This window comes from Zingiber officinale, chromosome 3B, assembly GCF_018446385.1.
Source record: "Zingiber officinale cultivar Zhangliang chromosome 3B, Zo_v1.1, whole genome shotgun sequence".
NCBI lineage: Eukaryota > Viridiplantae > Streptophyta > Magnoliopsida > Zingiberales > Zingiberaceae > Zingiber > Zingiber officinale.
Window position 1 is genome coordinate 126,842,146 of NC_055991.1, and position 17,247 is coordinate 126,859,392.

The 17,247-nt window shown below is 36.4% G+C and overlaps 1 protein-coding gene across 1 annotated transcript; it reads left to right on the forward strand.

The window, feature by feature from the left end:
- Positions 1–195: 195 nt before the first annotated feature.
- LOC121967644 (protein TIC110, chloroplastic-like) lies at positions 196–16,939 on the forward strand. Its single transcript, XM_042517996.1, has 15 exons — positions 196–774; positions 1,053–1,112; positions 1,790–1,913; positions 2,015–2,083; positions 2,148–2,246; positions 3,597–3,663; positions 6,231–6,295; positions 8,014–8,108; positions 9,651–9,778; positions 9,858–9,958; positions 11,301–11,517; positions 12,801–12,955; positions 15,181–15,306; positions 15,436–16,401; positions 16,542–16,939. The coding sequence occupies exons 1-15, from the start codon at positions 257–259 to the stop codon at positions 16,788–16,790; spliced, it is 3,039 nt and encodes a 1,012-aa protein (XP_042373930.1). The 5' UTR covers positions 196–256; the 3' UTR covers positions 16,791–16,939.
- Positions 16,940–17,247: the final 308 nt, after the last annotated feature.

The following is a 17,247-nucleotide window of genomic DNA, read 5'->3' on the forward strand; positions in this document are numbered from 1 at the left end:
ACCCTCACCAAACAATCTTAACATCATACCATAATGCAAGACCAATTGTTGTACTTTTTAATCCGTTTCATTTCTATTCTCATTTTCATTCCCTCTCTTCAATTTCATCCTACCAAAAAGAAGTTACTAGAACATTTTCGTTCACCAAGAATTGCATTCTTATTGGGCTTTTAGAAGGCCTGTTACTCGGTAGTGTATACTCGTGCCTGCTCCTGTTATCCTTCCGAAGGCAGGCGGATAACCCGGAGAAGCAGCGATGGAAACCTCACTGTTGATCGCTACGCCTCCTGTTCCATCTCGCCGCCTCCTCTTGTCCCGCCTCGCCTTCGCCTCCCCCCGCCGTTTTCTCCCACGCCTACCATCTTGCCGACTCCTCCGCTGCCGTCGGTGCCGCCTCTCCCTTCCGCGTTGCTACGTCTCTCAAGCACCCGCAGTTGCGACTTCCGTTGATCCGTCTGTATTTGGGGGTCCGAAGGAGCTGTCCGGCCCTCAGGCTGTCATTAGCTCCCTTCCTCCTCCAGCAAGGCTTGCATCGTCCATTGTCCTTACTGCCATCGCTATTGCCGCCGGGTTTGGTATAGGTGTTCGTCTTGGAGGAACTAAAGCTGCGGGGATTGGTGTGGCGGCGGCCCTTGGAGCTGCCAGTGGTGCGGCAGCTTATTCACTGAATTCGAAAGTCCCTGAGGTTGCGGCGGTCAGCCTGCACAATTTGGTGGTTGGGTATGATGATCCGGCAGATCTAAGCAAGGACGAAGTCGAAGCTATTGTGCAGAAGTTAGTCATTGTAGATTTCAGTCCTCGTTTCCTTGTTCTTGTCTAATTGAAAGAAGTTGTTCTTGAGATGGATCTGGGTAATCTTAACTTATGTTAGATTTTTTCGATCCTGAATCATTTTGCTGAAGAACAAGGTTTAAGGCTTTTAGAGAAACCGTGTGTGCATCCGATAATTTTTTTTGGTCTGTAGGAACGTAAACCTTGAAGATCTTTCTTTTTGTTGTTATCTAGCTGATTCTATCACTATCCTATGTTTTATTCTCGATATACTGCTGCAGATATGGCGTTAGTAAGCAGGATGATGCATTTAAAGCAGAGCTCCGTGACTTGTATAGTAGGTGAGCAATCTTGTAACCTCTAAAGCGTGCAAATCCTTACTACCATCTTGTAACCTCTAAAATGTTCAAATCTTTATGTCCGTACTTTTGTGCAAAATTTGTTTGTCCGTACTTTTGTGCAAAATTTGTTTCTGCAAAGAGTTCTACTTGGCCCTTATACTGCACTACTATATTTCATGAAGAAAATTTCTGCTCTCAAAGACTTATGTTGGCGAATATAACGAGAAAATGCTTGCCAAAAAACATGGTGATCATTATGACAATTATCTTACCGAATCTCTTATTGCAAAATGTAGTATAAATGATGCAAGCTTAGGCGGTCAGTGTTTATGACTATGTAAAAAAAATATTGGCAAGCGTAGAGCCCACATGTGCTTGTAAGGAATCCATGATAAGAATTGACCCTGATTCTCGACCCTGCATTTTTTTTTTCTCAAGTGAGGTGTGAGTCGTGTGACATGTGTACAAAATAGATGAAATCTGTTAAGTTTGCATCTGCTACCAATTTGTTTCATTGGAGGTTGATTAATCTTAGTTGCATTCTCTCTGGTGTAGTAGTTCCGCATATTACAAATGTTGCAATATCAACCTAACAGAAGTTGAATGTTCATAATTCTTGAATTTGTAATGACATCCATTCTTGTTGTTAAAACTAATAGTTTCGTGCTTCATATTAGGTTTGTTTCTTCTATTCTTCCACCTGGAAGTGAAAACCTCAAAGGAAATGAAGCTGAGACTATAATTAAATTTAAAGACGCTCTTGGCATTGATGATCCAGATGCTGCATTGGTTCATGTTGAAGTAATACTCTCTTAAGTATTCCCCTTGATTCATCAAGTTATTTAATTGTATATCTGTAACAATTTGGACAAATATGAGCAATGTTTTTTTTTATATCATAGATCGGTAGACACATTTACAGGCAAAGGTTGGAAACAGGAGACCGTGAGGCTGACATAGAGCAACGCAAGGTAATTTTTTTATATTTAAAAATACTGTATAATTACACAGAAAGCTAATCAATTGTTTATGCAGGCATTCCAGAAGCTTATTTATGTTTCAACACTTGTATTTGGAGAAGCATCGAAGTTCCTGCTGCCTTGGAAACGCCTTTTCAATGTTACTGATTCCCAGGTACTTCATAAACTCATTCTTTCAAAATTGGTCTAGAAGTCAGAATATTGAGTAATTTCTTTTGGCTGCCTTTAATAGACTGGTGAAAACCTCTAGTCGACTTGGTATGCTCCAAGTCAAACATTGAACTCCAACGACTATAACTGAAAAAGTCATCTAGTCGATTGCTCGATCATTTAGTAAAACATTATCAATTGATTTTTGATCGATCAGAAGCATTCTGTTTGCCCAAACCCTAATCCAATTGACTACTAGCCCTTGGCCAATCGATTAGCATGCTTCCAACAAACTTGGCCAATCATAAGCCTCTACAAGCTCTAATACTTGTGCTAGTCAATGAACAATGACTTGGGAACATCCTAATGTCGTAAGGTTTCAACAACGAAGTGCTTGGTACTTGGTAGCTTACCCATTACTAAGCAATCATGACATCAAATACATTTTATTTTACATGCCTAAAAACAAACTCAATATCACACCCATGTTTAATCAGAGTTTTCACATGTCTTCAACTCTTCAGCTCCTTGATCCAGGCTTTGCCCCTCGAGCCGTCCAAACATCTCCTTGATTCGAGCTCTCCGTGAGCTCTAACTCCACTCAATCCAACCTTTCAACCCTCTAATCCTTGATCTTCACAATTGCCAGGTCCAAACTTTAAGTTGAATTGACAAGGCTAATCTTGCATCCTTGATGCACCAAATTAAAAAGCACACCTAACGTAAGTTGTATTGCTAAATCATCAAAAATAACATCTAACTACAAAGGAGGAATCACTGTCCCAATAGTTAGGCATGCCTTAGACTAGGTTTCCTATATATCTAATAATGCCCATTGATCTTGCATCATCTTCTGGTTTTTAACATTTGCATTGAACTTTTTCATGTTGTTGAGGTAGGTTACCCTTTTTCCTATCTAACATTTGAAGATATCATTTCAAGATCTTGAACTTTTTCAGAATTCATTTTATTTTATGTAATGGAGGTTATTAGTATGCGTCAATTGAGGAGTCATGATGTTTTTTTTAGTGCAAAACCTATTAAGTTATGTTTTATGAATTGAAGTTATCTTAGATCATTTATTCAATCAGTAACCCTTTCTTTCACTTTTGTTGTCTTCTAACCTCCTGTATTATCTTCTCAAGATTCTACTCCTGCATCATTTTTTTTTTGAGCATTTCCGCTTGTCCATTACTGTCGAAGGATGTGCATGTATGCTAAGTAGTGGAAATTAGTTGTGTAAGTGTGACATAAAGATTGATTCAAGCCATTGCAGCTTATTTTAATTTTCCCATCTTTCTGAGGAGTTCCTAGGCTAGCTAATGTTTTGACCTATGTTTTGGTTTAATGCCAGATTGAAATTGCTATCAGAGACAATGCTCAAAAATTGTATGCTTCAAAGCTGAAAGCAATTGGACAAGGTAACACATTCAAGATTTCTACTTATTGATTCTTCGCTTTATCTCTTTCTTTGATCACTTATTTGAAAATTTTAATAATTTTGCTTCAGTTTTCTGTTTTTTATTCATTCACTTGTCTGGATGTCATATGGTTAGTTTTATTGCTACTCTATTACACTGTCGAAACTGCTTTGCAGCATTGAATAAAGTTTTAAGGTCAAGTCAGGTACAATTTTGACAATTTATTAGCCTAATATGTTACTGAGATACAGAGTTGTACATCTTCCCATATCATTTATCATCATAAGGTGAACAAGCAGAAGTTAAAAACCTGAAAATCCATCTTGTACATAAAACTAGCAAGGTGTATGGATCAATATTAGTAACTTTGTGCTTGTCCTACGTCCAGCCACTAATTAATGGTTAGTTTGGTAAATGACCTAAGTTTCTCTATTCTGAAATATCACCTTGCACTTACTGATGTATCTATTGCATATAATGACATCTTGGTTTAGCCTCTCATGCTAACAGAAACTTTCTTATCAGATAGTTTTTGTATTTAGAACAAATGTTTACTGATGGATAGATGTTTGTGTAACATTCATAGCCTCACTTAGGTTATGCTTGGTAGGAGGGAATGGAATGGAATAGAATGATACATGCAATGTATTCTTTTATTTGGTTACAATGTAATGGTATGACAAGTGACAGTATTCATTCTATGTTTCACTCATTCAACCAGTTTGACATACTTGGTCTTTTCAGTCTACCAACATGTTTAGTTCATTCAACCCACCCAATCCACCTAGTTTCCCAATTGGTTGGATTGACAAGGTCACATGGTTGTGCATTCCATGTAATGTGATCTAGGGGTGGGAAAAACAACTGATATATCCAAATTGAACTGAAAACCAAACTGAACTGATCTGAAAAAAATCATATTTTTTTTGAGTTTCATAGATTCAATATTTTGCGTTTCGGGTTTTGGTTTGGTTTTCAAGTTTTCATATAAAACCTCAAAACACCTAATCCGAACCAGGATTCTGTAATGTATATCATATATTATATCAATTGATTTATATTTCATTTAGCTAATTAAGAGTTGCCTATCTTATATGTTATTTATTCTCAAATATCAATCCTTTATTAGATTAATTAATAGTCTAATTAATTTAGAGAAGTTACATAGTTATGATTTGTGTTACTTCCCATTCAACTTCCTGAGTTCATACCGTTCCACAATCATACGAGGTGTAGAATTATTGAATACTTTATTTTTATGGTAGCCTGCAATTGTAACCAAACAACCTGGTAATAGATGTTGTATTTTGTTTTAAATGCACAATTCTTAGTTCTAATGTATATAGTTTTTATGAATTATAGGTCTTGCATTCAATTGTGTAAATTTTGTATAATTTTTATATTATAGATTCTAATATATTTTTTGTAATTATATTGCTAGAGTCTTTGTACAATATAAATTTTTTTACGTATCATACTCAAAAAAATATAAAATCTTTTAATTCTCCTAAATCTTTGAAAATTAATCATAACCGAAATCTAAACCATACAAATTGAAAATTTTAGTTTTGGGGTTTTAATTTTTTTTTGGGGATGGATCTGGATGCGGAGATTTTTTTATAACTTGAATCAAATCGGGTTGTGTCATATTTTTGTACAAACCGCCCTGACCCAATTCATTCACACCCCTAGTTCAGTTTGTCGGCTTGCAACTTTGCTTGTGTTGCATGTTCTGCGTGGTTACCCATCTTGCTCAACCAACATTGCACGTCATCCATTCAACCAATTCAAGCCACGAATTCTGTCCAATCTGACTGGTGTATTGAGTCCATTCAATTCGCTGGGCCACTTGGTTCATACAAACTGCTTGACCAATCTATTCCAAGTTGGTCACCCTATCCTGCTAACTTAATTCATCCAACACTATTCCCTGATTCATTTGTGATTTGACTCACTTGGTTCACACATCAGAAATCATTGGCCCATTTGGCGTGCTTGGTTTGCTCTACCCATCCTTCTTGCCCGGTTGATCCTCTTGGCCTGTTAGGCTTGTTTGATTAGGTTGGCTCATCTGCTCCATCAGTCTTATTTATCTGCATATGCGAAATGATAAGAAATGTTTTCATAGTGGTGAAATGAAATGTTCCACTTAAACTATAGAATCAACAGCACGAGACATTCTTAGAATGATTTTTCCACTTCGAATTGTCCATCCAGACATTAAAACTGGAACTGTGGAGGGAATTAATCATCCCATTTTCACTCAATTTTAAACTACCAAACAGGGTCGCAAGTCAAACATAATGGCTACAGTCATCCAGGGTTCATATTCTGGTGGATTTCTACAAGTTATTATCCAAACTATCTAGCTATCTGTTTAGGGATCTAGACTGAGGTTTTTTTTATCCATCTTTTTGGGTAACCTTAGTAATCATGATTGAAAATTTTACTTTGTGGACAAGGATCACTTTATCATTGAACTTTGAATATTGCTGATATTTGGACTCATTTGCTTACTAGTTAGCTGTTCAGTGCTAGAAACTTATTGTGTCATGCTTTATCTGTAGATATTGACGAGAAGCAACTCATTGATCTTAGACAGTCACAACTGTTGTATAAGCTTTCTGATCAGGTATGTACAATGATGCTAGATGAGCCTTTACCATTTTGGGGGCTTAAAATATTAAATTACCTTGGCCAATAATATCTTTGAACATGGTCGTTGGGTAGCGTTTCTATAATTGATATCTGTTGAGGGGACAAAAGATGCAAATTCATTTTAATCTTAATTTTGCCACCCGCTATTTCTGACAAGTGTTTGGACTGAAGATTATAAATTTTGTATATGCAATGTTTCAACTTTTTCTTATGTTGATATTTATTTTTCACATTCAAGACACAAGACCGTGGTGCATGTTGTTTGCAGATGATATTATTTTGGTAGATGAGACATATGAAGGAGTAAATGCTAAGCTTGAATCTCGGAGGGAAACACTTGAAGGGAAAGATTTTAAGCTTAGTAGATTAAAGACAGAATATATGGAATTTAAGTTTAGTAATATTAGAAGTAATAAAACAATTGTTAAGATAGGAGAGGACGAGTTGTCCGAAACCAAGAGATTTACATATTTAGGATCATTTTTACAAAATGATGGAGGGATTGAGAGAGATGTCTTACATAGAATACAGACAGGATGGGTGAAATGGAGAGGAGCGTCGAGTGTTTTATGTGACCGTAAAGTACCTCTTAAACTTAAAGGTAAGTTCTATAAAACCGTAGTTAGACTTGTTATGTTATATGGAGCTGAATGTTGGGCTATGACTCGAGCACATGAGTAGAAGATGAGAGTTGCAGAGATGAGGATGTTAAGGTGGATGTGTGGACATACGAAGATGGACAAAATAATAAATGAGAACATTAGAGAGAAAGCCGGAGTTGCATCTATTGAGGAAAAACTCGAGAGACACGTTTAAGATGGTACAGACATGTACGACGACCAATAAATGCTCCAGTTAGGCGATGTGAAACTATGATAAACATGCATATCAAACGAGGAAGAGGAAGACCAAAAAAGACTTGGTTAGCAACAATAAAACAGGATAAAATTTATTTAAATATAGATGATGATATAATAGGAGATAGAGCTCAATGGTGTAAAAAGATTCATACAGTCGACCCCACCTAGTGAGAAAAGACTTGGTTGTTGTTGTTGTTGTTGTATGTTCGGTATAAGCACATATGTGAAAGATGCTTTATATATATTAAAGATGAACATGATTAAATACGTAAATCTATCAAGTTATAAGCCACACTTAGCCTGTTTTGTCGGGAAGGAAAAACTAGGGAAAATAGAAACAAGGAGATAAGTTGGAGAGGAAGAAAGTTCAATTTTAACCTCATGTTAAGATTTTGTACTGTTGCATTTTGTACATGGGAAGAAAATAGAGAAATAGAAATTGTAGAAAGACCATTTTACCCATGATGTTAATCGATTTTAAATCACTTTCCCACCACCTTCTTCCCATTTAGGGAACGAGTAAATTGGAAGAATATTCATGGATTTGTTCTGTCCGAATTCCTTTCTTGTCTAAATTTCCTTTTGAATAAACAAGATTTTTTTAAGCCGTCTCTTCTAATTTATCTTCTATTCTCTCTTTCCAAGTAATTAGGCATTAAGTAGTTGTGTCTATGCCAATCACATGGAGTATTTTTATCAACAATCTTTTTGATTCCAGAACTATAATCATAAGGTGCATATGCAGCCTCAGATATTTGTCCCTCTTGGAGTGTTGTTGTGTTTCTTTTATTATACTTTTGATTTTGAAATATTTGACTATGATTTTCTCCAGACTGCAGGCGAAATGTTCAGGGAACATACAAGAAAGTTGGTTGAAGAAAATATTTCATCAGCACTTTTAATTTTGAAGTCTCGCACACATGCTACGTATGATTGCTCTCTATGTGATATTACTCTTTTTTTTTTCCTCCACGTCTTCTTTTATATTAATGAAGCTGACATGAAAATTTGTAGATAGTTTATTCTAAAGATTTATTTGACTATGCACTGTATATTATTGTCCAGTTATTTCTATTTTCAATTTCAGCACATGAGCCAGCCAATCAATTGATGAAAGAAATTTTTTGATTATCAGTTTTAATTTAGTAAATAACTCAGATGCTTTCAACAACTATGAACTAGTTTCATGTGCTTCCATCAGAGGAAATTTCTCTTGTACTAGTAATCATATTGACTTTAATGCTCCACTGATTCAGCGATAGTCACTAGCCTAATACTGTAAATTTCAAGGTTAGACAGGAGTATGGCTAACATCACTACATCAGAAGTGATATTAGCTCCATTTCTTTTCCACATCGAAGGTTATTTAAAATTGAATCATTATAGTGGTTTTTCAAATTTGATTTAAACTGATAAAATTTGTTATTCCATTCCTAGTATTCCTATTTACTCCATGTCATGGTAAATTTGAGGATTTTATTTTAGCCTTTGCTATGCTTCCAGTTGTAAAATTTTATTTGAATGTGTGTTAATTTAACAATCCAAACATTCAGCAGGGGAAGAGCACAGTTGTTCAAGAGCTGGATAAGGTTAACTATAATCCATTTGTGCATCATATGCCACATCCAAACATGTTGCAAAATAACAAAGGACTCGCAATGTTATGTGCAAATGCAAGTAAAGACACAAGTCCATGGTTATAGGATTTGGTTAACGACTTAGAATATACGAACGCTTTTGGGGGGTAAAGATTAGAATGGATAAGTTGAGAAGATTAATAATTCATTTAGATCATGGAATGAATTGATAGGGAATGAAAGAGTTATTCCTAAGGGATTAAATATGTGAGAAATAAGAACATAGATAGTAATATAAGAAGTATTCTGCTTAACTCCTGCCCATTTGGTCTGCTAGCTCACTGTGTACTCAATCCACTTGCTCTACTCAACTCAAATAGTTCCTAATCTTGTTTGGTCTCTGCAATTCACCTAAGTTTGCTTTGTTTGTTTGGTCTAATGATCTGCTCACTTGCCGACTCACCTAACTTGCTTGTCTGCCTGGTCATCTGGCCTGTCCACTTTGTCGGCTTTCTTGATTCTCTGGACAGCCTATGGATGCCATTTTCCTTTTTTTTTATTATTGTAATGCTATGATCATATCTGGTATGTGTCCTTAGCAAGTTGGTCAAAGGATATTTGTAGCAGTCAAGTCGTTTATGGTGCAGAGTTCTTGTAAAATACAATCATTTTTTTTAGCTTCTTTCTCTCATTTTTCTTCCAGTTGACATAAGACATACACGCCTACCACCTGAAAGGCTAACATAGACAAGCCTACAAATTTGTTTTTCCTTTATTGGATGATTTTTTTATGGAGTTCAAAATGTGATATCTTTTCTTAAAAATTAGTATATTTTTTGGTGTTTCTCATTCTGCTTTCAATTAAAATCTCTATATATGCAAATACTTGCAGCATGGGAATAGCACATGTTGTTCAAGAGCTGGATAAGGTTTTGGAATTCAACAACACTCTTATATCACTAAGCAAGCATCATGAAAATGGTCAATTTGCTCCTGGTGTTGGACCTATATCCTTACTTGGTACTTTCTGCTTCATCCTTTTTCCTGTGATTGGATCCGTTATGATCTAGTAGTTGTGACTCTTTCAGTCTCCAATCAGGTGGGGAATATGATGGTGATAGAAAGTTTGATGATTTAAAAATTCTTTATAGAAGTTATGCAGAAGAGTCTTTTCCAGATGGTCGTCTCCAAGAGGAAAAGGTTCAAATAGCTATTAATCAGTAAAGTATTTTTTGTTTAATTTGAAACGTCAATATGGGCAACTTTTGAACATCTGAATTAAGCTTTCTGTTACCCTTCTTTGTTTTTCCATCCAATGGAGGCTTGCAAACCTTCTTTCTTATTCATTTAATCTGTTAGAATGTATACTAATATAATTCAAATCAAATTTTCTAACACAATTGGATGAACAACTCTCCTCAGTAGGCTTTTGTGTACAAAAAGTGACAATTTCACATCTGGATCAGCTGTCTTGGATTCAAACTGGAGGGCACTGCTATGGTTTGAAGTCCAAGAAATTATGTTCAATTCTTAATCTGTCAATCCATTGAAATAATCGGAAATTGAAAGAAATATGTTTAGGATGAGTGAGAATAAGTTTGAATTGATAGTTAATTGAATGATTTTTAAGAACTTGTCAAAAGTATATAAAAGAAGGTGAAACACAAAGATATCCTGAGATGGGATGATATCTATTCTAACTAAGGACATCAATTTGATGACTACTATGGCATTGTTGTTCTTGCACTACGCATAGCAACACTGGACATGCTGGGGATGAATACGCAGGAAGAGATCTAACCTATGTTGATGTTCTGTTGTTGAAGAGTAGCAAAGAACATCTTGTTGTGTCACCTGCTTCTGAAAATCTACAACCTCTTGAGTTTCTGCATGAAGCATCCACACAACATATCCATCAGCATCATTCGTGCTTGTAGTTGCACAATGCCCTTTTTGAGTTGTGAATTGAAGATAACAAATTGGCACTTACTCCAGATCAACTCAATCAAAGTATCATTTGAAGATAGTAATCTACTTACTCTAGTGTGCTGCATAATTGTCTTACAAGTCTCAACCATTGAATTAGTATTGCATCTCTGTTAACTTTCGTATCCAGTTGTGGGTTTCTTTTAGTTTGTAAAACAAGTTGACATCAATTATTATTTATGTTCCAGCTTGAGGGGAAGGATTAAGTTTATACTATATATGAGTGTTGTAATATGGGTGTAATTCCACAGCAGATATTTAATCATTTAAAATTTTGTCAGTTTATACTATATGGGTGTAATTCTACTCAAGATATTTGTCATTTGATATTTTTCCAGTCCTATGGGTGCAGTATTAATTACTTGAATTCCGTGTAACATTAACTTTCTCAACTCCAACAAAAAATTCTAATGTAGTATTTCTTGGACATAAGAAAACCAACACTACAGAATTATGTTGCTTGAATTTTTTTGCTGCTTTCAGGTTCAAAATTTATTGTTGTGCCTAAAACATATTGGTTTGCTTTATTGTTGTTCCCTGTGATGGAAAATTGCAGCTTGCAGCTTTGAACCAGTTGAGGAATATATTTGGTCTAGGGAAACGTGAGGCAGAGAACATCATGTTGGATGTAACCTCTAGAGTCTATCGTAGGAGGCTTGCTCGAGCATTTTCTGGTGGTGATCTGGATGCAGCTCCTAGCAAAGCTGCCTACCTTCAAAACCTTTGTGAAGATTTACATTTTGATCCAAATAATGCTAGCAAGATTCATGAAGGTAATTGAATTAATTTATTAATTCCAGATTTCTCTACTTACAGTGATGTTAGTTTATATAGGATTGTTTTTTTTTTCTGCCTTTTATTTATAAACTCTTTGAATTTCTTCTTATTGGTGCGGGCCTTTTGGTGAACTCCGGTGCATGCAACACGACCTTTCCTCTGTTCTTTCTACATTCCATAATATGTTGTATGAAACTTGTCTGGTTAAAAAATATTGATTTATATGCTGGGTTTTTTTTTTTAAATCTGTCACTAATACAAATGGGATAGTTTTGTTTCATTTAATTTAATTTCCATGGTAAGTTTACGGTTGCCTGTGTTTACTGCTATTATTTAAGATTTTCACTTGGTAGTTTTTGGAAATTTATATGATGTGGCATAATCATATTCTTAATTTATAATTTTTTTTTAAAAACTACATATCGCTATAGTTTCTATAGTATGTTAGTTAAGCTAGCTACATTGCTAAGAAAGGATAGGCAGGACAAGAAAAATTTCCAGTGTGTTGAAGCCACAAGTATGATGCAAGATTATCAAGGTTATTTGTGCTAGACCACATTCAATCCTAAAAATGACTAGTCATTACTTGTCCATGTGGGCTTTCGGCCTGACATGCCTGGAACATCCTGGCTTCAACATGCCCTTTCACACTCATGACTCATGATAGGAGCCTGATAAATGGTGAAGTGGGTGGAACTTATTTCATCCTGACAATTAATTGCTTGTGGATGAGCATGAAGCATACTAGCTTCAACAAGAAATGATTTAGTTTTCTCTTTTGTTGAAAAACTCTTAGTAGAAATACAAATTATGTGTATTGCTTGTTAATGAACACTGAGCTTCTCAAGTTCCTAGGTAATCTTTATAAGGAGCCAAAGTTGATGGATATCTTTGCCACCATAAATCTTGATTTCTTTCTTTATATTGGCATGCAGAATACATTGCTTTGGTGGTCCTTTGACTGCAAGATGTCTTTTGGTAGTGACTATACTTGCTAGATCATATTTAATTTTATTTGTGAAGCATTTAATTTGACTGTGTGAATCAGGATCCTTACTTTTGGCACTCCATGTTAATCTGCACAATATACCTAGTTTTTCATATCTGCAGTTTAAACAAAAACAATTCTTTCAGAAGATGCTATGATTAAAATGGGTGCACTAAATCAGTATTATATATGTAGTTTGAATGCTTGGCTTGCTGCTGTTTGTGATCCTTGGCAATTTATTCAGCCATTTCTTTTGTTTGACCATTTGATTCTGTCTACTTAATCTTGCAGAGATTTACAGGCAGAAACTTCAACAGTTCGTAGAAGATGGTGAACTGAGTGATGAGGAAGTTGCTTCACTACAGCGTTACAGGGTTCTTCTTTGCATTCATCAGGAGACTGTTGATGCTACACACGCCGATATATGTGGACGTTTGTTTGAGAAGGTAGATGTTGTTCCACATCTTTACCATTTGATTCACATTTAAGTTACTCTAGCTTAGGGATGGCAATGGGGTGGGGTGGAGACGGATTTGCCATCCGTGTCCCCGAAGTAAATCCCTATCCCATCCTCGTCTCTACCTAATCGGGGAATCCCCATCCCCGAATTCACGAGGATTAAAGCCCCATCCCCGCCCCCATCCCCATCCCCACCACAGAGATGACAATGGGGCAGGGATGGGGGCGGATCCCCAAACCCCGGGGATTATTTTAGTAATAATTATTATTATTGGAGATATTGGGGCGGATTCGCAGATGGGGATAACATCCACATACCCGCCCCAGTCTGCCGCGGGGGTTTTAAAAAATCCCCAAACCCGAACCCGATAATGCCTTCCCGAACTCGCTCCATTTCGGATTTTCCCCACGGGTATTCGAACCCATAGGGAAAATTGCCATCCCTACTCTAACTTGGCCTACACTCTTAACATATTCCTTACTCGTTTAGTGGCAGCACCTGAAGGCACTATAATAAATTGGATTTAGTCAAATCAACATTTGGTCATCCCTGGAAAAATGTAAACTTAGAGGAGGTAACAGCAACAGAGTATAAGAGAATAATTACATTTCACTTTGGTACTTGGCCAGTTCATCTAACTACTTTCTACCCTCTTTTTATCCATGTTGGATTCCAACAATTGGAAACCTACACTCCAACTGTATAGTTAGTATCCCCATTGATCATTTGACTTCAAATAATCATGTTAGACACTTGGATCTACATTTGTGATGGATACTCATACCCTAGTCCTAGTAACAAAAGGGAGTTGCAATGAACTATTTGTTCTCTTTCAGGCACACCTGAAACAGAACGTAGGAGTGTTAGCAAATATGCTTCATCTCTATCTTCTTGAGCATAACTGCCTCAAGTGCCAAGGTTTCAGCCTAGGGAGGGTTCTTTGGCTGTTATAATTATCTCTTAAGCTTTCCTGAATGTCTATTTTCTAATTCAAGCAATCTTAGCACCTGCTGTTGCTCCGCTCCCAAAAAGTCCAACATCATTCTGGTTCCTAGATTCAAAATTCTTTTGGTTAATTATAACATAATTATTTCTCTTAGAAACTAATCAACATTTTAGTTAAGTTCACCTATCTTACACTGAATGTCGATTAGAGTAAAGGGATTTTATCCCATTTAGCATACTGTGCATCCTGTAGTTGAACAAGAAGGATTTCATGATGTTCCTTTTAGTGTCTGATGAGGTTATGCTTTTGATGTTGAAACATACTTGATTCATCTACTTGTCTTACATCATTTTGTTTGCACCAGTGGCAAATAGTGTCATTGATATGTCAAACCACTTTAGCATGGCTTGCCAGCTTCTTTTATGCCTTTGACAAAGTTACTTGAATAATGAAACTATTTGTCCTCTAACTTGTTCTTGAAAGTGGGTTCAAGCTTTTGCTAGCCTCTTTTCATCAATGGACTCCTGTTGTATACGGAGTGTGATTCATATGACAAATTCCTATCTTTATATCTATTTCTGAGACGTTTGGATTTATCAAAACTTGATTGACATGACCAAGACATAACTTTTACCAAAAGTTTCTTTTGATCTTTTTGTTCAAATAACAATTAAGTGAAGCAGGATCAAGACTAGAGTTACATAAGGCAACTTGTGAAACATTCCATGGCATACTTAATGCTGAGTTAGATGCATATATCCAGAGACTGCCAACTTTCAATTCCAGGTGGGCGAGGATCAGAAAAAAAAAAAGCTACTTAAAGCAAGGATTAAATTTTCCTAACAGGCTAACATGCTGGCTGAAAGGGGCCAAGTTTGCAAGATACATTTACTAGCATTTTGTGAAAATTTGGAAGTTAATTATCATCTGTTGACTCTAGTGTTTATGGCATTTGGTGCCAGATTGAAAATCAAAGGAAATAAATTTCGTCAGTTTATTCTAATGTTTATGTTTGGTAATCCATGCCTCCTAAGTTTAGCCATCCATTTTCTTTATTACAGTTATAGTCTAGCATTTGTTGCATATCTGTTTTTTTGGAGGTTATAGTCTAGTGAAATATTTCGTATTTGCTATTGGTTAACAATTCGGAAGCAACCATTGTGATTGTGTCAATGTATCATCTTTGCAATCCGTTAAAATATATTTTATAGCTATCTTTCTGTACTTTATTATTTATAGTCAATCCATCATATTATTCTTGCCAGGCTGTTAGAGATGCAATTGCATCAGGCGTTGATGGATATGATGATGACATGAGAAACTCTGTGAGAAAAGCTTCTCAAGGTCTGCGGCTTACAACTGAGGCTGCCATGGCCATTGCTAGCAAGGCGGTATGTGCTTTTACAATGGACGACATCAAATTTGTAGTGAAAATTTTTTCAACTCAAATGATAGTATTGCATTTGAGTTAGAAACTTGTAGGTTACAGTTCACTTATTTTAAATCGTTGACTATTGTAGGTTCGGAAAGTCTTCCTCACCTACATACAACGATCAAAAAGTGCTGGCAGTCGTACTGAAGCTGCAAAAGAGCTTAAAAAATTAATAGCATTCAATGCCTTGGTGGTCACAGATTTGGTATCTGACATTAAAGGAGAGCATGTTGCACCAACTGAGCCTATCGATGTTGAAGCTAAACCGGTAGATGAAGAAGATGAATGGGAGTCACTGCAGACACTAAGAAAGACAAGGCCAAGCAAAGAGCTGGATGCAAAATCAAGCAAGCCGGTTCAGACAGAAATAACACTCGGAGATGACCTGCCTGAAAGAGACAGGGCTGAGATCTACAGAACCTATTTGCTGTTCTGCATAACCGGGGAAACTACTGCAGTACCATTTGGGGCTCAGATTGTTACAAAGAAAGACAATTCAGAATTCCAACTGCTAAAACAACTAGGGGGAATACTGGGAATGAGTGATAAGGAAATAGTGGAGGTCCACCGGAACTTTGCAGAACAAGCATTCATGAAACAGGCTGAAATTATTCTAGCTGATGGCCAGTTAACCAAAGCGAGGATCGAGCAGCTCAATGAGGTGCAGAAGCAGGTGGGATTGCCTGCAGAGTACGCACAGAAAGTAATTAAGAACATAACAACAACCAAGATGTCTCGTGCTATCGAAACTGCCGTAGCTCAAGGGAGGATAGGCATTAAACAGGTTCGGGAGCTAAAAGAAGCTAATATTGACCTGGATAACATGATCTCGGAACGCTTGCGTGAGAATCTATTCAAAAAAACAGTGGAAGAGATTTTTTCATCTGGCACAGGTGTATTTGAAGAAGTGGAGGTGTACGAGAGGATCCCCTCAGATCTTAGCATAGATGCAGAAAAAGCCAAAGCGATAGTAAAGGAGCATGCAAAGAGCAGACTGGCAAACACATTGGTCCAAGCTGTTGCTCAACTCAGACAGAAAAACCGGGATGGAGTGGTATGGAACTCAAGGGTTCAATATTTGTTGAATTTCTAGAGGCTCTTAATTGTTGCTACATTTGCTTTGACACCGGTAGCAAATATTTTTCTTTAACCTTGCTCTTGGTAATGGCGATTAAATGTAACTTTCATACACAGGTATCCTCTCTCAATGACATGCTGGCCTGTGACACGGCGGTGCCTGCTGACCCCCTTACATGGTCATCTCCTAAAGAACTGGCCGACTTATATTGTGCGTATCTGAAGAGCATCCCCAAACCGGAGAAGCTTTCACGGCTGCAGTACCTCCTCGGCATCAGTGATGCGACTGCTACTATACTAAGAGATACTGCAGAGAGAGGAGCACTCCCCGAAGAAGATGAAGATGAAGAAAAGTTTGAGTTTTAAGAATTTATTTTGCAACCCTAAATTTGTCATAATAAGATTTTATATGAATAGAGGGTGTAGACATTTTTGAAGAGCTTGAATGTTGTACAGTAGACAAGCTAATCACACAAGGGTTACGAAATTCAGTTAATTTCATCTCTCTCTATATATATAGTCTCGCCTCAGTTTATTACATTCATTAATCTCCAAAATAAATCCAACAAAAACTACTATCCTAGAGGGTTTATTATAATCTCTCCAGGTCGTGCTGACCTCCAAATATATACTTTATATGTTTTATTAAATTTAACCAGCTTGTTATTGTTCAACTTGGTCCTAGCATTATTAATATTATTATTTTATTTTATTTTTATTTTTGATAATATACTTGGGCTCTGTTAATTCTAAAGGCTAGCGATTTCTTGGTTCGCTTTTAGACATGGTTCAATTTTTTTTTTTTCCATTTTCATCCAAATTT